This window comes from Rhinatrema bivittatum, chromosome 5, assembly GCF_901001135.1.
Source record: "Rhinatrema bivittatum chromosome 5, aRhiBiv1.1, whole genome shotgun sequence".
Lineage (NCBI taxonomy): Eukaryota > Metazoa > Chordata > Amphibia > Gymnophiona > Rhinatrematidae > Rhinatrema > Rhinatrema bivittatum.
In genome coordinates, this window is record NC_042619.1 from 51,886,351 (window position 1) to 51,904,034 (window position 17,684).

At 44.1% G+C, this 17,684-nt stretch overlaps 1 protein-coding gene across 1 annotated transcript in view; it reads right to left on the reverse strand.

Annotated features, from left to right (window-relative positions):
* Nucleotides 1-17,684, reverse strand: part of LOC115091497 (high affinity choline transporter 1-like) — an 86,293-nt gene that overhangs the window by 36,975 nt on the left and 31,634 nt on the right. Inside the window, exons 5-6 of the mRNA XM_029601708.1 lie at nucleotides 16,850-16,993; nucleotides 15,366-15,519 (exon numbers count right to left, since the gene is read on the reverse strand). Of these exons, the coding sequence (XP_029457568.1) occupies nucleotides 15,366-15,519; nucleotides 16,850-16,993 (298 nt within the window). The remainder of the gene's footprint in view (nucleotides 1-15,365; nucleotides 15,520-16,849; nucleotides 16,994-17,684) is intronic.

Sequence of the window (17,684 nt, forward strand, 5' to 3'; positions counted from 1 at the left end):
TCAATATGATTTAATTCTTTAGAATAGTTTCTATGGTTTTCTCAGCACTGAAGTCAAACTCAACAGTCTGTAGTTTCATGGCTCACCCATGGAGCCCTTTTTAAAGATCGGCATCACACTGGTCACCCTCCAATCTTCAGGTACAATAGATGATTTTAATGACAGGTTACAAGTTGCTAGTAATAGATCTGTAATTTTATTTCTGAGTTCTTTTAGAACTCTGGAGTGTAAACTAGCTGGTCCAGGTGATTTGTTACTCTTTAGTTTGTAAGTCTGCCCTATAATATTTTCCAGTTTCTCTGTGATTTGTTCACTTCTTCCAAAGCATCCCATTAAATACCGTTTCTAGCACAGGTATCTTCCCAATATCATTTTCAGTAAAGACCAAAGCAAAGAATTAATTTAGTCATTCCTCTATGTTCTTATCTTCTCTAAGTGTGTTACGTGTGCTGGCTACGGAAGACCCGTGGCTCGGCCCCCTCACCTCTTTCAAAGTAATCCAGTGCCTGGTCCCTCATCTCTGGCGGCTGTGGGCCGCCGGCTCCATCCTTGGGCTGTCCCTGGTGCCTCCGACTCTGCTACAGCTCCTGGTGCTCTGTGTTGGGCCTCTCCGCGTGGCCCACGGAGAGACGCCGTTCTGCCCAGTGCTGCTCCCCTCCCTAGGCGAGCGTGCGCGCACAGCTAAACCTTAAATAGGGCCCGCGGCGGGAACCTAGCCACGGCCCTGGATGATGACGTCAGCGGAGCTCCGATATATAAGCCCGGGCTTCGCTCTCTTAAATTGCCTTTGCAACAGGTCCCCTCGCTAGTCAAGTACTTGTTGCTTCGTCTGTTCCTGGTTCCTGATCCTGATTGTCTTCGTTCCTGTTTCCTCGTTCCTGCGTTCCTGTTCCTTCGTCTCTCCTTTGGATTGCTGACCTGGTTTGACCTCTGCATTGCCTCACTACTCCGTTGCCTCTCTCCAGCTCCGGACCTTTGCATTGCCTGACTATTCCGTTGCCTGTCTCCAGCCCCGGACCTCTGCATTGCCTGACTACTCCATTGCCTCTCTCCTGCCCCGGACCTCTGCATTGTCTGACTACTCCGTTGCCTCTCTCCAGCCCTGGACTTCTGCTTTGTCTGACCATCCATTTGACTCTCTCCTTATCCAGACCTCAGCCTTGCTTGCCACTGCTCCCAGATTGCCGTCAGCCTTGAACCCAGCTTGCTCAACGACACCTCTTCAACGTTTGTCCTGGATGTGGCTTATTCTTGTTCGGGCACCCTCTATCAGACTGTGTTCCTATTGGTGCCCGGGTCTCCGGGATTCCTCCTCATCCAGTACAGACTGATACCTCTACCTGTTGCTGCCTCTGGGCTGACCTTGATTGACCCATCAATGACCACAGACGGAGGCCACCTAAATCCAGCCAGCCCCGACACCCAAAGGCTCAACCTGTGGGGAACGAGGGCTGATATTGGTGGAGCGCCAGCCGGCCTCCGTCCATCAGCCCTCTCTGCCTGCCGACGGTGGGGACCTGTTGGATCCCTCCTGCGGGTAGCGTCAACCCCACCTCAGCCCAAGGGTCCACCTCCGGTGCAGCAAAGTGACCCATTAACCCCTTGATTATCTAACAGTCCAACTGACACCCTCACAGGCTTCCTGCTGCAGATATATTAAAAGGTTTTATTATGAGTTTTTCCTCTACGGCCAGCTTCTTTTCAAATTCTCTTTTTGCCTGCCTTATCACGCACTTAGGAGAAAGGTGAACACATTATTGATCTATAGACATCTTTCTACATGTCAGATGAACAAGTGGCAACTTAATGTCACCATTGCTTGGGGCATATTATAAATAAAAAGTCCTGATGTTGAGTGTTCAAAAAATGGTTGAGTACGTTGTTGGATTGGACTAGGCTCAGAGTGAATGAGGGAGTGGGAATTTCTTATTTATTTATTTTATTTAATGCTTTTATATACCAGTATTAGTATGCAAACATCATACCGGTTTACATTGTAACTGAAAGATAGAAATACAATTAACAGGGAGGGGAAAAGGGAGGGAGTAAATACATAGTGCAGTAAGAAAGGAAAGGGAACATCAACTTTGAGAGGTAAATAGGGAAGTTAATTACAAAGGGCTATATACAATATTTACAGAAAGCTATTACAGAAAGCTATCAATAGTGTGCAATTTAAGAGTCATTTGTGTGAGGATTGTTCGAGAGGACAAGGGCAAGGAAAAAATACAGCTTCCCATTTTATCTCCTCTGTGACCATCTAACTGCTTTCACCAAAGTGGACCTTTTAAGACCTTCAGAACATCTCTTATTCATCAAACCTACAACCTTGGGATTCACAAAAGGAGTCTCACACAATAGATTATGGTTTCAATTTGTAACTTTATTTTCTCTTCTGAAAATATCAGCAGTAAAAATTAGCAGTAATCAAAACAAAAAGGATGAAGTCACAAGATCATAAGTGCTGAAATACTGAGGGATAGCCTTGGGTAAACAAATCCCAAACATTAATAGCAGCACAGCCATTAGAACTTCAGCAGCTGCACTGGTCAAAGCAAACAAAATCTCTAGCTTGACCCCATGATAAAAACAGGAATTATTCACTCATAGCCCTGAGTGCAGCAGCATAGGCTTATCTTTGACAGAGAGCAATTCTGGTATACAACTGTATCCAAGATTTCTTCTAGGGCTCTGGATAAGAGATTAGGCTGATTGTGTCTAGGAACAGTTCTTGGGAACAGCGGCATTCATTGTAAAACAGAGGCCATGCCTGGACTAGAAATCAGAAGGCCTTCCGGAACACTCCTAGAACCCAGGGATGAGTCCCATTTCCTTGGACTCCCAATTCTTCTTCTACTGCACGTTCATAAGACCTCCCCACACTCAAAGACTCAGGCTTACATATTAGGGCTATATTCCCTCTAGAGATCTTCCTCCCAACACATTCACTTTAAGGAATAGTCAAATAAGAGCTATTTTGTACTGCAGAACCATTTGCTGATAAGAAACACTGGTAGAGGTTAAGCAGTAGGAATTAAGTATACTAGAGGAAGACCATAAAGTTTCCAATGTTGAACCAAAGCTACATTAATTTTTATGTGATTGAATGTGTTGGAAATCCAATATAAAGTAAATGGATTTTCAAACTAGGTGCTATATTTCCATGCAAGTTGAATTTATCAACTGATTATCATTGTTCTCTGTAAATAAGTTCCAGTTTTACATCAGCAACAGGTTTTATATGGTCTGTGTTTTATGCTGTTTGCACTTTTTAATTGATGATGATGGGGCTAAATTTTGAGTGCCAGCACTCCTAGAAGATGCGTCTATTGAAGCCTACAATTTATGCTAAATTTTGTTACAGCAATAAGGACTATTTTAATTATTTGAACGAATCTTCACTTTTGTTTTGCAATTACTTAATGATCATTTTCTGAAGTCTGCATAGATTATTCCTTTCTAAAAATGTCCAGCCCTAAAATTTTTGATTTGGTTTGTTTGTTTTTTTTTGAGGAGGGGAGGTGATGGGTTTTTCTGGTTAACATTTTTACTTTTTTATTTGGTTCATTTCCCAAACCAAACCAAAAAACAAAACCCAAAAACAAACACCCAAAACAAATAAAACTAGAACTGATTTAAAAAATGGCACCAACCGACCTTTCACCCTGCCAATATTTAACCATTGGCCAGGTCCTGCTTAGCTGGACCTACCTGGACCCTTATTACCCCCCTAATACAGACTTTTGGGGGCAGGGGAGTTCCCATTTCAGTCTACTTATCCACTTTCTAGGTCCTTTGGAAAATCCTAAAGGGCAGGAGTGAAGCCCATTTGTTTCTGCCCCCGGTCCAGAACTTTAAAAATGGTGCCCTCTATCTGGAGGGCGGCACTGATGTTGACGCCATCCTCCAGGTAGACAGAACCGTTTTTAAACTTTCAGATGAGGGCAAGAACAAGTAGGTTTCACTCCTGCCCTTTAGGCTTTTCCATAGGACCCAGGAAGGGGGTAAGTGGTAGCCTAGGCTGGAGCTCTCTGGCCCCAGCAAATTTGGACAGGGGGGGCAGGAGGTGCCAGGGGCAACTCCGGATTGTCCCAGGGAAGCCCAGCACAGTAGGCCAGGGCCATGAACTGGATGTATTTTGTAGAAGAAGCTGGGGTTGGAGTGGCCTGGTGAGGCCCTCCCAGGCAGGCCTGCCTCAAGTTAAGATGATTGGGGCTGCGGGAGATCTTGTTTGTTTTTTTTTCCTTCACTAAAATATAACAAATAAGAACATACCCCCCAAATTTTCAGTATTTTCAAGGGAGGCTACTTTCAGTTTGTTCTATTTGGTATGGATTCATTCATTGTATTTTTGGTATTCATTTAATGAATGCAAATCCCTATTGCTTTCTGTTGCAAAAATTGGTATCCTTTGTGCCTTTTTTGGACCTTGTACTCTGCCCATCTTGGCCTTGTCCGTATATATTAAAGTTCATTCTGCAGACAAGAGACCTATTCTGATTTCAGTTTCTCTTTCCTTTTTCCTTCTTTATACATCTCTCTACCCAAGGTGGCATGCCTGTGTGTCATAAGCACCTTTGCTGGTCCTGAGGGCTGGAGGGAAGTTGCCTTCAATACTTACCTTTAGATCTGCTTTATGACCAACAGGGGCCACTGCAGTAATGATAGCAATCTGCCTATCCTCCCTGGTCTCAAGCATGTCACCTCTGCTGTGCACCCAAACCCTGCCAGTCCCATTAGACAGGAAATACAAACAAGACTCTCTTACAACCTGAGCCATGGCATTGGCCGTACATTTCTTTTATATAGAAAGAACATATTTAAATGTAGTAAAATTAAGAGTACAACAGGTTTTTAATGAATGATTCTGCCCAAATGTATGGGTGCAAACATTGTTGTAGGTAGCCCTGCTTTCAGAAGGAAGGTGAAAGCAATTATGTCCCTTGTAACCTGGAATTAGTTGATAGCTCTGGTACTCTGATACAGCTTAGACACTGCGTTAATCATTCATTATTTAAGTACTGCAAATATTAGGGATGTGCATTCATCGCAGTGACATTTCCTCTGTTGTTTCATTATGTTTTCAAAATGGAATGAATAAAAAAATCAATGGAAATTTAGTTGGTTTTCGTTTTGTTTTTAAAAAAAAAACAAAACCCAAAACTTCATGGGCCATGATCTGCCCATTGGGCCCATGGCCTAATCTCTGGCCTAACCCGAGGGCCTGCAGCCTAATCTACAGTCTGCCCCACCGACCTGCAGCCTGTACTGGAGCCTGCCCTGTGATCAAAGGTATTGTAAACGGGAAACTGAATTTGATCCATCTCCACACCAGAGTAGCCATCCCAAGCAAGACGCTTCAAAACTGCCCTAAGCAAGGAAGGAATCTGGCTAGGAATATATATATTGAATAAATACTGTACCTACAATACCTGAATGTAATCCACTTTGAAGTGCCTGTAAAGCAAAATATAAATCAAATAAATAAATAAGAGACTACAGCGTCACAGATTTATAGTAATGTTTGTGTTATGGACTGTGTGAAGATTGGTCTTGTAGAGAGGACTATATTCAACCTTAAAATCACCTACCAGTAAAGTTACATTGGAATCTATCCATCAGAGTCCAACATGATTATTACTATTTAACCACAGGAAGTGTGCAAGATCAACACTCGGGGCCTAGGAGATTGTTCTCTACCCATATGAGGAATCCCGGAGAAGTTGGGGGCTAATGGACTGTGTGGGAAAAGGATATCTTAAATACCAAGTTTATTTGTGTGCCTATGGACTCCTTATGAGGATCTTAGCCCAGAGGTTAGAATTAATTGCCTTAATTCTTAGAAAACACAAAAAAGACATCTGCTACTGCAGTAATAAAAAGTTGACTGTGAAGCACTCAATATCCTTAAAAATGATTTCTGAAAATGGTAAGAATAACCTTTGAGCTCAATGCAGCACTTTTGGGGTCAGATTTACTAAGGTCTGTTTTTCATTATGGCCTTTATTTTCAAAATGATGTACGCACATAAAATTCAGTTTTGTGCACATAAATAGCCCTTTTGAAAAATCAACCTGGGGCCTACGCACACAAAACTATGTGCAAAACCCAGGGCTGGTTCTTCTATTAGGCAAATTAGGTGGTTGCCTAGGGCACCAAAATTATGTGGGGTGGCCAAAACCTGGGAAACTTCCGGTGCTACCTGTCCATTTTTTTTTTTTTTTTTACATTTTATTTAAACAGTAAGCAGACAGCATAGAGAATACAAACACGAGCAGAGCAATAATTTTGCAGATAAAAGACAAAAAAATAACATCTCTGGACATAAGTCTGAGAGTAAAACATCTCCAAGAGCCTTTACAGTTCAGCATTAAACTAAACCTCCATCATTCCTTTCCAAGTACTTCCAGTAGGGCTTCCACACCTTGTCATTTATAAACAACTTCTTGTGAAAAGCATATGTCATTTTCTCAATATCTGTAATATGAGTTTTTTGTTTTTTTAAATCAATGAGAAAGGAGCAGTTGAGACTTCCAATGTGATGCAATAGCAAATCTAGCAGTATGAATGAGGTGATAGCTAAGTTTACGCTGGGCACTCATCAGGGATACATCAGCCCAAAAACCAAGTAAGCACAATGCTGGATATAAGCCTACAGGGTAACCTATTATTTCTGCCAAAATCGCTCCAACCTTTTTCTAAAAAGACATCACCAATGGACATGCCCACTACACTCCTCCCCACAGCCTCTCCAACACAGCCTAGAAGCCCCTGCAGAGAAGCATCTCCTCACCAAGGCAATTTGTACATCAGCTCTGATCTACAACTACAGATTGAAGTTTTATGTATTCTTTTCCAAATACCTATCCAATCCCTTTCTGTCAATTACAACCCCAGCTCCCCATTCCACTGAACCATCAGGGCCACATCGGTCTCCTGCCCTTCAAGGGTTAATATGATGGCGTTAGGGCCAGACACCATGAGCACCTGTTATTCGTGAGGCCATCTGCCTTACCCATGTTACTCCTTCAGAATTAAATGAGTCTTTATTCTATCATAGCACTATCTAGATCCCTCTTCTAAATAAAACTCATCCTGCAGATCCTCAAAAGAAATCCAACCTTCATCCTACAGTTGTCCCAGATGCTGTAAACCCTTCTGTCCCCTAACTAGCCAAATCCAGGTGAAAAGTAGCTAGAGACAAAGACGAGTTGTCCCTTAACACCACCATTCGAGCATAATTCCATTTGTTTAGCCTTAGAGCTTTGCCACAACCCTCTCCACACCATCATAGTGTGTGCAATAATGGGGCATTCACATGTAGCCTTACGAGCCTGAAGTGACATGGGGGACAGCAAGGCAAAATGGCCAAATCCAAGCCCCGGCCTTGCCCAACTCATGAGACGCCCATGGCTGGGTATAATCTCTGCTCAACCTTCAGGCACACCAGCCTGGAAGGCCAGTACTACCCTATCAAGTTAGGCAAGGACATTCCATCCCCATTCTTTGTGCACCGAAGAATACTTAATTTCACTCAGGGAGTCCTATTTTGCTAGATGAACCTTGACGTATGCCCATTAAGGTTATTGAAAAACTTTTTAGGTAAATAAATAGATACATGTTGGAATAAATATATCAATCTAGGCAGTATGTTCATTTAAGTATCCCTATAAGCCTTGCTCAGGTAACCAGGAGACCAGTCCATTTATTCAGTGCATAATTTGTTTTATATATATCTTGCCAATTTTGGGGAACAAAAATGCCTAGGTACTTGAAACTCTCCTAGACTACCTGAAATTGCCTGATGCATTCTGGTATTAGCTGCATGGAAATCCCTCCCAAAGGGAATAGTTCAGACTTCTGATAATTAACTCTGTAACCCGACATGTTTCCATAATCCTCCAGCACCTGCAAAACCTTGGACACAGAGACATTGTCCGCATACAGGTTTATTTTATGATTTCAGCCGAACAATTGAAACCCTTTAATCTTCTCATCTACTCGAATCAGCTGAGCTAATATCTCAATCAGGTCAAACAGGAGAGGTGAAAGAGGACATCCCTGCCTTGTGCCATGACGAATTGCAAAGGAATCAGAGAGGAGACCATTAGTTAATACCTGGGCCATAGGGTGTGCATATAAAGCCCAGATCCAATCCACAAACATTGGATCTAGGCTCTAACAATGCAATGTCTCAAATAGGAAAGGCCACTAAAGCCTATTGAAGGCTTTTTCAGCATCTTAAAGATAACAATACTCCTTGTATCCTCTGTTGTTGGGTCAGCGAAACGATGTGAAAGGCCCTCCTAGTATTTGCAGTGGACATGCATCCTTTAATAAACCCTGTCTGATCAAAGTGTACTAATTGGGGAAGACTATCTTCCAGTCTTAACTGAAGCACCTTAATGACCTTAATGTCAACACAATAGGGAATTAGGTCGGTAAGAGCCTGGGTCAATTTCCTCCAGCCCTTTTTTGTGAATTAGTACTATAGTGACATCTGTGAGAGTATGCAGACATTGTGGGTTGACCCTAAGGTGGTCAAACATGCCAGCCATCAAAACAGCCACATCAGGAAAAACTTTCATGTAGAAATCAAGAGGAAAGCCATCAGGCCCTGGGTATTTACGTGTTGAAAGCCATTTTACTGCCCTCTCAAGTTCCTCCAAAGTTATGGGAGCCCTGAGCTGCTCATTCTGTTCAGTAGTGACCTTTGGTAAGTGCACTCTACTCAGATATTCCTGGAGATTTACCTGGGAACAGGATACCCCCTCCCTCCCAATAGAGTATCTTATAATAATAATAATGAAAAGTGTCATTTATAATTTTAAGACTACTCAACACTCGACCATCCACAGACCTTGGTTCAGATGTTCATCTCCGGTCACCCAGCCTGTGTCCAGGTCCCAGAGGGGTAGAGATCTTGCAGGGGTCTCCAAAGATCTTGCACAGTCTTTTCAACATTTAGATAGAGGTGACTTCTCAGAAGGAAAAGTCTTGGATAATTGGAAAACAAGCTATCCTGGCCCTGGATCCCCTATAAAACAATACCAGAATACTTGCTTGCCACAAAATAAATCTCTCAGTGACTGCTGCTGTACTGTCACTGTTGCTTTCCCCATCTAGGGAGTAGATCAGGGCTCACAGTTTTTCAGCTCTTGTCCTTTGTGTCCAGGGAAGCCATCTCAAAAAAGGGTGAAGGTTTAAACAGCAGGATCCTTTAAAAAATAGGATACATTTTAGCCACTGAAAATCTCATGCTGTCAGGTGTTCAGCCCCTTTCCAGGCGACCCCAAAAAGGGATCTGTCAAAATCTATCTCACTGCAAAAAAATATGGGGGAGATCCTCTGGCAGGGACTGCAGTGAGAGGACTCCTACAAAATAAATGTCATGATGAGGCAAGGAGGCCTCACCAGGGATAAGAAAAAACAGCATCTATATTCCTCTGATGCTAACTAAAAAGACCACACACATACTCACATGCTCTCCCTCACCCATATACACAATGCTCTCTCATCCACTCATATACACAATGCTCTCTCATCCACTCATATACATAGGCTCTCTCTCATCCACACACATTGCTCTCTTATCTACCGACCCACACACAAACAATCATGTATTCTCTGGCTCTCTCTCACACACACACACCCACACACACACAAACAGGCACTTACTCTCACTCTCGCTGTTTTCCTGACACACACACCCCATTCATTCTCACACACCCCTTCTTAGGCAAGCTCCTGTTCATTCTCACACACACACACACACACAGACCTCCAGGCAGGCTCCCATTCATTCTCTCAAACACATACAGACCCCCAAGCAAGCTCCCATTAATTCTCATACACACAGACCCCCAGGCAGGCACCCATTCATTCTGACACAAACACACCCAGGCAGGTACCCATTCATTCTTACATACGCATACACACAGATGCCCAGGCACCTATTCATTATCTGTCTCACTCACACACATGGCAGTCTCAGTCAGAGCCTCTGTTGCTCCTTCACTGATGCTGTCATCGCTGCCGCGTGCTGGAGAGGAACAAATCATTGTCCAAGCCCACTCTGCTGCTCTTCCTTTCTGCAAGCCACATGTTATTAAAAATTTGCAGGTGTAGCACTTCTTCCATGCTGATCTTGTGTATCGCAATCTTTTAACACTGCGAGGCCTGCACAGACTACGAGATGCGCTCAGTTCGCCCAGCAATGGGGATGCACAGCTTCTGCACCACAGGGCAAAGTGAAGAGATAGACCTCTTCCTTTCTTCGCCGCCAGGGGGATGGGGTCCACTGGCGGCCCATTCTTTCCTTCACTGCTGGTGGGATGGGGTCCACCAGTGGCTGCACGGGTCTCTCTATGGCTGGGCGATGCACCTCATCTTCCTGCCCTGCTGCTCCCTCTGAGAGCGACGTCACATCTGGCTGTCTACATCCAGGTTGAAGTCATCAACAAATGTCTGCCATGTCAGATCATTGTTGATGACATTGAAGGTGCCGGTGGGCTGGATCTAATGCGGCAAATTGAGGAGGAAGAGGTGCCGAGTTTGACCCATGGGATGTAGTTTTCCCATTCCTGATCTAGGGCTGTCTAGTGACTGATTTCAAGGGGGTACCCCTTAAAATTCTAGCGAAGTTACAAAGTATATTCGGCAGCACTGCTATGTCGCTGAATATACGCATATATATTCGTGCTTAGCCATTTAAATTATAACCGGCTAAGTTTAGACCTGCTTTATGCATGTCTAGCTTATAGGATCATTCATCAAAATGTGTTAGGGCCCTAACGTGTGATAAAAGGCTCTAACGCGTGTTATATTGCGCGATATAAGCAATATTTTGCATGTCCCTGCCCAGATACCCTCTATTACAATGACCTTCTTTGCATGCAATTTGCATGCATGAATAATGCAAATACATGCAAAAAAGGTCATTATTGGGCACAGGGCCGATGCAAGGGGATTAGGCACCCTAGGCGAGCCTTCTCCCTTGCGCCCCCCCCCCCTTTTGCACTGCCCCCCCCCCGGTCTCAGCCCCGACTCCTACCTCATTCTAGATCACGCCCGCTGACTGTGTGGTTTTCTGGGTTGCGAGCAGGTTGGGCACTGCTTGCGGCCCGCCAACTCTCCACTCCTCTTTGCCACTGCTTGCGGCCCCATATGGCTCGCACCCAGTGGCGCACCAAGGGTCTCCGGCGCCCGGGGGCCAATGCATTTGTGTGCCTCTCCAGCATCCCCTCCGTAATCCTTCTTGTACTAATGCTTAAGGTCACAGAAAATCAGTGGTGTCTCTAGAAAGAAGAATTTTTTTTGGGGGGGGAGCCAAAATGACATTTCTTCATCACACCCACCTTTATAGCATGGATCCTGCTTTAAAATTGGTTATAAAAAAAAAAGTGTTAATAAAAAAGTCCAAAGGGTCTTCTACGTAATTTTAAAAAGCTGGCCACTTTCACACTTCTAGTAAAACTACTATAAAATTATTTGATAGCCTCATTCAACTAATTCTATATGGCTATGAGAGTGAAGTCTGGAATTTATAGGAAGGGACAGAATGTCAATATAAATCCTGCACCTCCAGTTCTGTAACTCTGTGCATCCACTGAAATTCCCCCAAACAATGGAGCTTGAATGTTTCCCTTACAGCTCATCATACTACTTGGGATTTGCGGCGGCCCGTAAGCACTGCTTCTTTTCTACACGCGGCTGATGCTCCTCCTCCTTCCTGCCCATGCGACTCCAGCGACATTTTTCTTCCGGGGCCGCGCGAGCAGGAAGGAGGAGGAGCATCTGCACGTTTAGACGTGACCTTTTTCTTCGGGCCGTGTTGACGTGAGCACGTGTATCCAGCACACAGCACAGCAATAGTTCACTGCTCAGCCGCCAGTCCGATGAGGTCCACCGGCGGCCGCATGAGCCTTCATGTCGGCCATCAGCGGCTCGGCGCCCACTAATGCTCAGCACCCTAGGCCCAGGCCTAGTTCGCCTAGTGCTTTCACCGGCCCTGACTAGGCAATTCTATGCTTATATTTTTTCACGGACAACCAAGAAGGTGGTCAGCTGCGATAAAATAACTACACCTCCTTGGCATGCGTTAGATGTGCAGCAGGAGGCCCAGGACCCTAACATGGATCATAGAAACATAGAAACGACGGCAGAAGAAGACCAATCGGCCCATCCAGTCTGCCCAGCAAGCTTCACACTTCTTTTTCTCTCATACTTATCTGTTTCTCTTGGCTCCTAGTAACCTTTGGTTCTATTTCCCTTTCACCCCCACCATTAATGCAGAGAGCAGTGATGGAGCTGCATCCAAGTGAAATATTAAGTTTGATTAGTTAGGGGTAGTAACCGCCGCAATAAGCAAGCTACACCCATGCTTATTTGTTTTACCCAGACTATGTTATTTAGCCCTTATTGGTTGTTTTTCTTCTCCCCTGCCATTGTAGCAGAGAGCTATGCTGGATAAGCGTGAACTACTAGTTTTACTTCTCCCCTGCCGTTGAAGCAGGGAGCTATGCTGGATATGCGTGAACTATTAGTTTTACTTCTCCCTGCCGTTGAAGCAGGGAGCTATGCTGGATATGCGTGAACTATTAGTTTTACTTCTCCCTGCCGTTGAAGCAGAGAGCTATGCTGGATGTGTGAGAACTATTAGTTTTACTTCTCCCCTGCCGTTGAAGCAGGGAGCTATGCTGGATATGCGTGAACTATTAGTTTTACTTCTCCCTGCCGTTGAAGCAGAGAGCTATGCTGGATATGCGTGAACTATTAGTTTTACTTCTCCCCTGCTGTTGAAGCAGAGAGCAATGCTGGATATGCGTGAAGTATTAGTTTTACTTCTCCCCTGCCGTTGAAGCAGAGAGCTATGCTGGATATGCGTGAAGTATTAGTTTTTCTTCTCCCCTGCTGTTGAAGCAGAGAGCAATGTTGGATATGTATTGAAAGTGAAGTATGCATTGAAAGTCACATTATCTATCAACAAATATTGAATAAGCCTAATAATTGGTAATACCTATAGCTTATGAACTCTTCGTTAATTTTACATACTCTTGCCCACCCCTGTTTTTTTGTTTTGTTTTTTAAATATGGAGATGGCAGGCCTCCATCCTTCCTCTCCGTGAGGGTGGAACACCAACCACTGGCCACTGCCATCCCGCTCCGTGAATGCCTCTGTGGCTACTGCCGCTCCGTGCAGTGTTTTGCTGCTTCCTCTTTATACACTTCCTCTAGACCTGATGGATCCACAGTGTTTATCCCATGCCCCTTTGAAGTCCTTCACAGTTTTGGACTTCACCACTTCCTCCGGAAGGGCATTCCAGGCATCCACCACTCTCTCCGTGAAGAAATATTTCCTGACATTGGTTCTTAGTCTTCCTCCCTGGAGCCTCAGCTCATGACCTCTGGTTCTGCTGATTTTTTTCTGACAGAAAAGGTTTGTCGTTGTCTTTGGATCGTTAAAGTTTTTCAAGTATCTGAAGGTCTGAATCATATCACCCCTGTTCCTCCTTTCCTCCAGGGTGTACATATTTAGATTCTTCAATCTCTCTTCGTATGACATCCGATGAAGACCCTCCACCTTTTTGGTCGCTCTTCTCTGTACCGCTTCCATCTTGTCTCTGTCTCTTTGTAGATACGGTCTCCAGAACTGAACACAGTACTCCAGGCCCCGAGGATCCTGAGGATCCCGAGGCTCCCGCTGCACATTTAAAAAGGCAGGTGAAAAGAAATGTGACCAAATAGGGAGATTGAGTGGGGGTCACTACGGACCCCCATTTCAACCTGGAGCTGCCAGTCGAGGCGGTCTTGACTCCCCAAAATACATATAAAGTTAAAAGCTTATGTGCGGCAGCAGCAGCCCCTCCAATACACAATCCTCCCTCTCCCCAGGCCCCCCCGATTGCCATAGCCCAAGATCCCCCTCCCCCACCCCAGCCCCCCTAATTGTCTTACCCAAAGATCCCCCCAATTGCCATAGCCCAAGATCCCCTTCCCCTGACCCCCCCCCGAGAGACATAGCCCAAAATCCCCCCTATCCCCAGCTCCCCTGATTGCCATAACCCAAAATCCCCTCCCCTCTCCCCTGACCACCCCGATTGCCATAGCCCAAGATTCCACTTCCCCCTCTAATAGCTTCACCCAAAGATTTCCCTCCCTCCTGAGCTCCTGATTGCCTCAGCCACAGAACCCCCCGATTCCCCGATTTCCTCACCCAAAGATACCCCCTTGCACCCTGAGAGCCATAGCCCCCCTTCCGCCTGCCCCCTCCAGAGACCCCCTTACCTTCTCCACAATCCCAGGGTGGGGATGGGTGCATTTTCGCACCTGTCCCAGTCAGCACCATTTTCCAAAATGGCGCCGACCTCATCTTACCCCACATAGCCTGATTCCAATCCCAGGACCTTACGTCAGTCACATAGCTGGGGTAAGGTGAGGTCGGCGCCATTTTGGATCTTGGAGAAGCTAAGGAGATTTCTGGAGGGAGGCTGAGGTGAAGGAAGAGGCTATGGCTCTTGGGGGGCCAGGGGGCAGGGGGAATCTTTGGGTGAGGCAATCGGGGGTTCGGGGGGGGGCCAGGGGGTATCTTTGGCTATGGTTCTCAGAGGGTCAGGGGAGGGGAGGGTGGATTGTGTATCGGGGGGCAACCTCCGCCACCTTGCACATGTTTTTAACTTTATTTGTAATTTAAGGGAGTCAGGGCAGCCTCAACTGGTGGCCCCAAGTTGAAGTGGAGGTTAGCAATGACCCCCACTCAACCTCCCCGTTTGGTCATGGGTAATTTTTGGGGAGTCAGCGGACCTTTAAGATGATGTCTTTCCCCATGAGATTAGGCCCACCATTGCATTAAAGGGCCAATCACCATGTTCCTTTGGGTTGCAGTGTTTGGCCATGACACAGAAGAACACACCATGGAGCCACAATGTGTTTTCAGAGGCAGGGCCTCACTATCGTGTCAACAACTCACGCAATAGTGGGACACCTCCTGCGAAGACACATAGCAATTTGATGACTCTAGGCCTTAGCCAGTTAACTTATGAGGCTAAGATTGAATATCTCTAGTTAGCTGCATATATTGTGCGGCCTACTTGCTCCACCCCCAATTTGCCCACTACAGGCCCACAGCTTATGCAGCTAACTTTTTACCCTTATAAGTGACTTATGTGGCTAAGCAGTGGCTGCAGAACATAGGTGCATATTTAGTGGCGCATAAGCTATACTTATATAGATACATAGCCCTGAATGCGCTTTGAATATTGACATCTCTGTGTCTATGGGGATAAAAAAAAGTGCTTTGTAAATTATGCGCATTAGTCATTTTCCTTTCATGCAAAATATATTTAAAAAGAATGATTTTGGCACACCTGTGGATGCTGCTACTGCACCAAAGAGAACAGATGGGACAGCCATAAAAAAGCACCCAAATGCGCCAACAGAGGTTGCGATTCTTGCTTGGGTGGTGGATGATGCCGAAAGAACTCTTTGGAAATAAATCTGCCATGGGATACTCCCAAGACTCTGAAATAATAAACACGAAAGTCAAGTAAAACAAAAGAAACAAGCAAACTGACTGAAAGTAGGCTGCAGAGTACTGTAATCTAATTGCACAACTCCAGAGATAGTGCTGGGAGGCTTCAACAAGAGCCTTAAAGGATAATTTATTCTCAAATGCACATAAGATTATAATTGCATCAAGGAGCTTTTACGAAGTAGACTAAAGCATAAATCAAGAGTCAAATAGTTTGTTACTGACAGCAGGATTATTAAATACATTATTAAGAACTACTTCATGAGGTAAGTCTCTTATTTTGCTTTCGTTTTGTCTCTTCTCACCTTTGCCCTTCTCTGCTCCTCTCAGGGGCTGAAAAAGATCTCTGCTTTCCTTATTCTGCCTTTCAAAAATCACATTCCTTAGATTGAAACATAATTCTGAGCAAAACGATTCAGAAAGTTCACTGCTAACTGATTCTCATTATCAATGTTACATTCAACTACCAGAGAGGACCTGCACCCCAAAACAAGGTTTTGAAAGTTTCTTTAAAAATTAGACAACAATATAAAAAGATCAGTACAGATGTCTATCATGGATGCAAAATGAATGAGATTCTTACTGAATAAAGTCATTCGATTATAACAGTTATGCAATAGAAGAGAGAGAGAGATGGCGTGACAGCGACAAAGAGAATGAGAGAAAGACTTGGTAAGTTAAAGAAAATTGCACCACATTGAGTGCCTAGGGATGCCCTTCCTTTATGGTTTGGGGAATATCATATTATGGGCATTATTCAATAAAAATGGTTTTCAATATGCACAAAATGGCGGAGTCCTTTATGAATATGGCCCCGTACGCTAATAGAAAATTATAAGCAAATTGTAATCCAATTGCTTTTATTACATTTTGTTTTGTACACCACATCAGGTGCTCCAATGGACTGAGGAGGCGGTCCAGACATCGTTTAAATAAAGAAAGAAAGAAAGAAAGAAAGAAAGAAAGAAAGGGCATTTTTTCTCTGTTTCTGATGTTTTTAATGATTTTGCGATTCAATCAAGAAATAAACTAATTGTAATTGTTATTTTCATGTGCTATTTATTACTTGTGAAGCTGGATTTAAAAGGAATTTATTTTCACAGAATTATCATGACAAAACTGATAATGTTCGTATTTATTCTTATAAACCCTCAAACTCCTGTCACTTTGACTGTTTGTTGCAGCTTACAAACTTACATGTACAATAAACAAACACACATACAAACATCATAATAAATAGACAGATGCATAAATGTAAAACATCATTTCAGTTAAACTGAACTGGGACCTTAAAGAGTAGATGAGAGGAGAGAAGCTTACCAGATATAGAATCTCGTCCAACCATTTTCCAAGATAGTCCATCTCTATCTTCCCGATCCAAGGGGCCTGATAAACTTCTCTAATAACTGTGTTTGCAATGCTTTTAGAAGCTGAATTCATCATGGCAAATGGTACACTCATCCACTGTGTGGAAAATGGGGAAAATAAAGCATATTTTGGCCTAAATGATCATCCACAAGAGTCTAAAAGACATTAGAATCAAGCTAGCTCTCCGGGATCCCTTTTTCCATGGGCATGAAATTCCTATCTTAAAATATTTTAGTGAGCTGTCTTTAACATTCCATCATTTCAGACATACTCCCTTCCTTAGAGAGAGAACAGTCTTCAGGAAAGAGGTTCTTTTAGTCCAAAATGTTTATCATTCTTTTTTTATGTGTTTTAAGTTTTGCCCTCCAAAACGTTACATGTCAAATGTCAGTGGGAGATTAATTTTACTGTCTTGTCTTGTCCTTTTCAAAGATTTAAGTACTGGCACATATAGTGCACTGTAGGGCAATGTTTCCTCTAAGGTGCCCGGGCAACCGTGACACATTTTTCTCCCAGACATGCTCCAGCTGTTTCACAGTTTGAACCGAGTGGGTCCAGCAGCTTCCATAGACAATGGACCCTGTGTACTTCAAACTCACAGCACCTGGAGGGGACAAGGTTGTACCGGCAGTTTCCCACAAACTTTACTATTTTATGGGGCTTATGTTCTGAAGCCCTACCATGCATACTAAATGCAAACATTATTGCATACCTGCATATAAATGAAGGAATATCAAGAGCAAATGAGGCTTTAATGGGCATATGGGAAACTGTGATATAATCTCCT